This window comes from Salvelinus sp. IW2-2015, unplaced genomic scaffold (assembly GCF_002910315.2).
Source record: "Salvelinus sp. IW2-2015 unplaced genomic scaffold, ASM291031v2 Un_scaffold3814, whole genome shotgun sequence".
Taxonomy (NCBI): Eukaryota; Metazoa; Chordata; class Actinopteri; order Salmoniformes; family Salmonidae; genus Salvelinus; species Salvelinus sp. IW2-2015.
The window spans coordinates 5012-12346 of record NW_019945088.1 but is presented as its reverse complement, the minus strand read 5'-3'; the positions used below and the strand labels follow the sequence as shown (position 1 = coordinate 12346).

The window sequence follows — 7335 nt, the reverse complement described above, 5'->3', positions numbered from 1 at the left end:
TCTGGTTGATTTAATGCTGTTTCAATGAAACTACAACCAACCTGGTTGATTTATTGCTGTTCAAGTGAAACTACAACCAACTGGTTGTTTTATGCTGTTCCCAGTGAAACTACAACCACCTTCTGGTTGATTTTATGCTGTTCAAGTGAAACTACAAACCAACTTCTGGTTGATTTATTGCTGTTCCCATGAAATACTACACACCAACGTGGTTGTTTTATGCTTGTTCAATGAAACTACAACCAATTGGGTTGATTTAATGCTGATGTAATGCAACTATCAGTTGGTTGAGTTTATTACACAGCATAAAGCAAGCATGAACCTGCAACCCACAACAATCCGTTGCCACCGCCAAGGGTTTGACATCCATAAAGCAAATTTAGAACTTTGATTGATTCAAAAACATTCAAAAAAACGTCAAAAAATATTAAATATCTTGTAATATTTATATATTTGTCCATATCGCGTAGACAGTACTGTAGAGGTAGACAGTACTGTAGAGGTAGACAGTACTGTAGAGGTAGACAGTACTGTAGAGGTAGACAGTACTGTAGAGGTAGACAGTACTATAAGACTAAGTACTAGTGAACCACAATATGCTGCTATCCAAACTGTCAACCCAAAACCTATCAGGTAGCACAAATAGATGGATGGAATCCTATCTACCTAAAAGAAAACAATGCTGAAAAGAAAAATACTGCCCCATTGCAGAATGCATAATGGAATGTCTGAGTGTTACAACAGAGAGACTTTGCAGTATTTTAACATCAAAAGATTGGACATCGAAACAATATTTCTAACAGAAATGTGTGAAATGGTTGGTGGGGATTCAAACAACAATCATATCAAATCAGTTGTTGTTTTGTGATACTATTAAGGACGGTATAATTAAATAACAGTAACTCTACAAATGCATAATCAGTTATCAGATTTACATCTAAATGTTGTGGAGTTTATATGATTAAATATGAAACTTTTTGTGAGAAGATAAAATGTGATTTTAGCCGTTTGCCAAGTCAGTAACCACGCCCACGTGAGCACAGCCATTGTGGCAATGTGATGGAACCGCCCTCCAAGGCGAGGGCATAAAAGAACTGCTAACAAAATTTACATTAGACCAGACAGCGTGGAGTGGTGGCTACACGACTGACAAATGGTTAAAACTACAAGACCAGAAAGCGTGGAGCGGTGGCTACACGTTGAAATGGTTGTAATTTAAATACAGACCAGCGTGACCGACAGCGTGAGCTAAATGTTATGAAATGGTAAGACCCTCAAACTCAACAGAGAAGAAGACTAGACTAAGACATGCACCGCCTGCAGCTCTGCATGTAACGTAGTCTAGGAAACTCGACCAAAGACACGAGGAAGATCTCAGCAAATGACCATTGGTACATTTCTGATGTATCCATTCTAACAGACACTTCCAGAACAAAGAAAGCCTACTACTACAACTGAGGACATTGTGACCTCTGGTGGACAACCAGAGACGTACACAACCAGAGACTTTTTGTCAAACGACTCCCCATAGATGGACCGGGTGATTTCAACAGAGACGACAAAGACATACAAGCGTAAAAAAATACATTGCAATTATTTTCAAATGAGCGGTCGTTCATGTGCAAGGGTTTTCACATTCCGATGAGCATAGTTTTCCAACTGTATGTACAATGTGTCCCCTGTCTTTCCCCACCCCTTTTCATTGTGTAACAAGCCGTCATTTCGGGTTAGTCCACTAGGGACTTTTCATTGGATTATGTTAGTAACCAATTCAACCTATACAGTGTGTGTTTATGTATTTCTGTGTGATTATTTAGTTAGTAAATAAATAATTAAGCCAATTTGTGTATCGCTGAATCATCATTTAGACTATGGTTCGTGGAAATTTGAAGTCAACGACATTCAGAAAGACTGATATGAGGTAATAACAATTGATTGTTATTGATGTAAGAGATATTTATATCTTTAGAGTTTAAGTCGGGAGATAGTAACTCGTTAAATAACTTTTCCTGTGGTGCCCCAAGACTGCTAATGAGTTAATTGTTACATGATTAACTAAATCACGTAATAATTAAACATAATTCATTGATTTGATAAAATAACAGTCATCACATTAATGGTAGTAAAGACAACATATTGGAGCCTCGTGCCTAGAATCTAAGATAGAATGAGGCCTTCATGTTGAATTCAGTCTATAAGAAATTGAAAGGCAGATTACGTAACACACCCAGATTATGTTATACACCATTGGAGCTGTAGACAGGAATTAATGGGTGTGTTGCCTTTTGAACAAGATATGGAGCTGGCATCCGTGTTGTTTCTCTGACACAGTGGGTTAGTTATTACATGTCTAGTGCTGACAGGATATGGAGGTGTTGTTTCTCTGACACAGGGTGGTTAGTTATTACATGTCTTAGTGCTGACAGGATATGGAAAGGTGTTGGTTTCTCTGACATCAGTGGGTTAGTTATTACATGATCTAGTGCTGGACAGGATGAAGTGGAGGTGGTTGTGTTTCTCTGACACAGGGGTTAGCTTATTACATGTCTAAGTGCTGACAGATTATAGAGGTGTTGTTTCTCTGGTGACACAGTGGTTAGTTATTACAATGTCTGAGCTGCTGACAGGAATATGGAGGTGTTGTTTCTCTGCACACAGTGGGGTTAGTTATTACATGTCTAGCTGGCTGACAGGATATGGGGAGGTGTTGTTTCTTCTGACACAGTTGGGTTAGTTATTACACTGTCTGAGGTTGCTGACAGGATATGGAGCCGTGTTGTTCTCCTGACGACAGGTGGGTTTGTTATTACATGTCTTAGTGCTAACAGGATATGGACGGGTTGTTGTTTTTCTCTTGACCAAACAGTTGGCGTTTAGTTATTACATGTCTTACGTGATGACGGATATGGAGGTGTTGGTTTTCTCTGGAGCAGTGTGGTTAGTGTTATTACATTTGTCTAGCTGCCTTGATAAAGATATGTAGTAATGCTGTACATGGTTCCTAAATTAGATGTTTAATAATGTTTTTACCACGGGTACTAATAGATGTAGTAATTGTTGTCACATGGTCACTAATAGATGTTTATACATGTTGTACATATGCGTACTAATAGAGTGTTAGTAATGGTTGTACATGGTACTAATTAGATGTAGTAATGTTGTGAACATTGGTACTTAATTAGATGTAGGTAATGTTGTACATTGGTACTAATAGATGTAGTAATGTTGTACATTGGTGACTAATAGGATGTGAGTAATTGTTGGTACATCCGCGTACTTAATACGATATAGTGAGGGTTAGGGTTAATATACTTACATGGCATGGTACACAGCGGTCGCAGCATCTGTGGACCATGAACTCTGGGTCCAGCACCACACTGGTTACACGGCTCTCTCCATACTCTTCTGCTGCTTTGCTGCGGGAAACCACATACCACACAACCGTTGGAGAGCAGGAGGACACAGAGTCAGGGAAAACCAACATACAACCTGAAGAGAGGAGAAAAAAAAACCAAGAGGGGGGAAAAACCCCCCAAAGGAAACCACATACAACCCTTGAAGAGGAGGAGACACAGAGACAGGAATACCACATACAACCTGAAGAGAAGGAGACACAGAGACAGGAAACACACATACAACCTTGAAGAGAGAGAGTGGGCACAGAGCTCAGGAAAGCCACATACAGACTTGCGAGAGAGGAGACCACAGATGACAGGAAACCACATAGCAACCTGGAGAGAAGGGAGACACAGAGGACAGGAAACCACATACACACCTGAAGAGGAGACACAGATACAGGAAACACATACAACCTGGAGAGAGAGGGAGACACAGAGACAGAGAAACCCACACTACAACCTGGGAGAGAGGAGACACAGGAGGGTCAGGAACCACCATTACAACCTGAAGAGAGGAGACACAGAGACAGGGAAATCCGATGCATCACAATCCGTGGTAAGAGAGGAGAAACAGACGGACAGGAAACCACATGGACAACCTGAAGAGATGAGGGAGACACAGAGGACAGGAAACCCACATGTACAACCTGAAGAGAGGAGACCACAGGAGACAGGAGATACCACATACAACCTGAAGAGGACGAGGGGGCACAGACGTCAGGAAACCACATAACAACCTGCGATGAAGTAGACACAGGAGACATGGAAACCACATACAACCTGGAAGAGGGAGACACAGAGGTCAGGAAAACCACATTTACACCGTGAAGAGAGGAGAATAACCAGAGACAGTGAAACCACATACAACCTGTGAGAGGAGGAGACCACAGAGTCAGGGAAACCACTACCACAACCTGGAGAGAGGAGACACACCAGAGTTCAGGAAACCACCATACAACCGTGGAGAGAGGAGACACAGGCAGTCAGGAAACACACACAAACCTGGGAGAGAGGGAGACACAGGAGACAGGAAACCGACATACAAACCTGAAGAGAGGAGAAACAGAGGGACAGGAAACCACATACAACCTGGAGAGAGGAGAAACCAGAGACAGGAAAACCACATACAACCTGACGAGGGGAGACACAGAGTCAGAAGAAACCACCACACAACCTGAGAGAGAGTAGACAACAGAGAACAGAGAAACCAACATACAACACTGAAGAGAGGAGAACAACAAAGACAGGAAAAACACACATACACACACTGGAAGAGAAGGAGAACACAAGAAGACAGGAAACACCCAACATACAACCTGAGAGACGAGGGAGAACACAGAGGACAGGAAAAACCACATACAACCTTGAAGAGAGGAGGACACAGAGTCAGACGAAACCACAATTACAAACCTGGAGAGATGGGAGGACACAGAGTTCAGGAAGACCACACACAACCTGGAGAGGAGGGAGACACAGAGATCAGGGCAAACCACATACAACCTTGGAGTAGGAGGAGACACAGAGACAGGAAAACCACATACAACCTTGAAGAGAGGAGACAGGAAACCACACTACAACCTGGGAGAGAGGAAGAACACAGAGACAGAGGAAACCACATTACAACCTGGAGAGATGGAGAAACAGAGAACAGGAAAACCACCATAACAAACCTAAAGAGAGGAGGAAGACAACAGTAGTCAGGAAACCACATACAACCTGGAAGAGAGGAGACACAAAAGAGGACAGGGAAACGCACATACAACCTGGAAGAGAGGAGACAGCAGAGAAACAGGAAACCAACATGATAACCTGGAGAGAGTGAGACACAGACAGTGAGGAAAACCAACATAACAACCTGGAGAGAAGGGAGACACAGAACACAGGAAACCACATTTACAACCCTGGAGAGAGGCAGAACACCAGAGTCAGGAAACACATACAACCTGAAGAGAGGAGACACAGAGACAGTAAAAAAAACCCAAGAAAATAAAAAAAACCATACAACGCTGAGAGACGGAGACACACGAGACAGGAAACCACATAACAAACCCTGAGAGAGAGGAGACACAGAGTAGGAGGAAAGCACAACAACTGGATGAGAAGAGACACAAGAGACAAGGGAAACCACATACCAACCCTGATGGAGAGGAGACACAGAGGGGCAACAGTAACCATCAGTAACAATCTCCTGGACGACGTAGGAGAACACTACAAGAGTCAGGAACACCAGCATCCAGCCGGAGAGAGGAGACACAGAGACAGGAAACCACATACAACCTGAATAGAGAGGGAGCACTAGAACGAGGAAACCACATTATCACTCACAACCTGGAGAGAGGAAACACAGAAGGACCAGGGAAACCAGCAATACCAACCTGAGAGAGGAGGACACCAGAGACAGGACAACCAACATCAACCTGGAGAGAAGAGACACAGAGACAGGAAACCACTACACACCTGGAGAATGAAGGAGAACACAAGGACAGAAACCATCAGTTACAACTGGAGAGACGGAGACACAGAAGTCAGGAAAACCCACATCACAACCGTGGAGAGAGGAGGACACAGAACAAGGGAAACCACATAATCAACCTGAAAAGAATGAGCGATGAGGCACAGACGGAAGGGAAACCACATGACACACAGACCTGGTAGAGAGGAGACACACGAGAGACAGAGAAACACACACTACAACCTAGGAGAGAGGAGATCACCAGTAGACAGAACCACATAACCTGGATGAGTAGAACACAGAGACAGGAACACCACATTCAACAAACAATGAGAGTAGGACCGCACAACAGATTGATGACTCAGGAAATCCAACCTACTGAAATCCTGCTGAAGAGCGAGACACACGAGATCATGGAAATCCCAACATAACAACCTGATAGAGAGGAGACAAACATAGCGACAGGTAAACCACATTACAACAGAAACCTGGAGAAGAGAGTAGACACCAGAGACAGGAAATCCACATGACACTACAACCTGAAAGAGAGAGATACACGAGTAGACAGGACCACAGTATACATCTGGTATGAGAGGGAAGGACACAGAAGACCAGGATAACCATCAACAACCGTGGAGAGAGGAACACACGGAGACAGTGTATAACCACCATACAACCTGATACCGAGATGTGAGGGAACGCTAGCTCAGAGATCAGTGCAAACCGACATAGCAACCTACGACAAACGGGACTGAACAACCGTAGACGGACGAGGAAACCCACATACACTGAGCAACCTGGACGTGAAGAGCAGACACAGAGACAGGAAACCACATGACCGCTCGAAGAGGGAAGACACAGGAGACACCGCGAAACGCACATGACAACCTGAAGAGACGAGCAGGCAACGGAGTTTCAGGAAACCACGATACATACCTGGACTGAGATGGCAGACGAGACAGAGAAATACCAGACATACAACCTGACAAGCAGAAGAGAACACAGCAGACAGTGAACACCATAACACACAAACCTTGGTACGAAGACGCGGCGCCGTCTATACAGTCCAAGTCAGCGAAACCACGATACAACAGTTTGACTGAGAGGAGAAACAAAGACAGGGAAACCACAGACAACCTGGAGAGGAGAGGGGGGCACACGGAGTCAGGGAAACCACATAACAACCTGACGGAAGTGCCACGGAGATCACAGAAGGTCATCGAGAAACCACATACGACCACAACCTGTGAGAGAGGAGATACACGAGAACAGGAATATCACATCACTCCACAAACCTGAAAGTCCCAGACCGAGGGGCACTGAGAGTCAGAAGAGCTTTAGGTATGGGCGCGTACAGATAGCTCGCCAATAAGGTTGCACATATCTGTATTCGTTAGGATTCTTAAGAAGCAATACACATGTTCCATCGAACCAGTTACATCTCTCACCGCTCAGCGAACATACAAACACTGCCTAATTCGCACG

General features: G+C 44.0%; 1 protein-coding gene across 1 annotated transcript in view; it reads right to left on the bottom strand.

The window, feature by feature from the left end:
- The window catches only part of LOC139026069 (uncharacterized), a 21719-nt gene that overhangs the window by 12598 nt on the left and 1786 nt on the right, over window positions 1-7335 (bottom strand). The window contains 11 exon segments of the mRNA XM_070441364.1: window positions 3317-3348; window positions 3350-3376; window positions 3378-3416; window positions 3588-3597; window positions 3776-3812; window positions 4087-4178; window positions 4809-4853; window positions 5246-5253; window positions 6638-6738; window positions 6884-6987; window positions 7036-7094. Coding sequence (XP_070297465.1) covers window positions 3317-3348; window positions 3350-3376; window positions 3378-3416; window positions 3588-3597; window positions 3776-3812; window positions 4087-4178; window positions 4809-4853; window positions 5246-5253; window positions 6638-6738; window positions 6884-6987; window positions 7036-7094 — 554 coding nt within the window.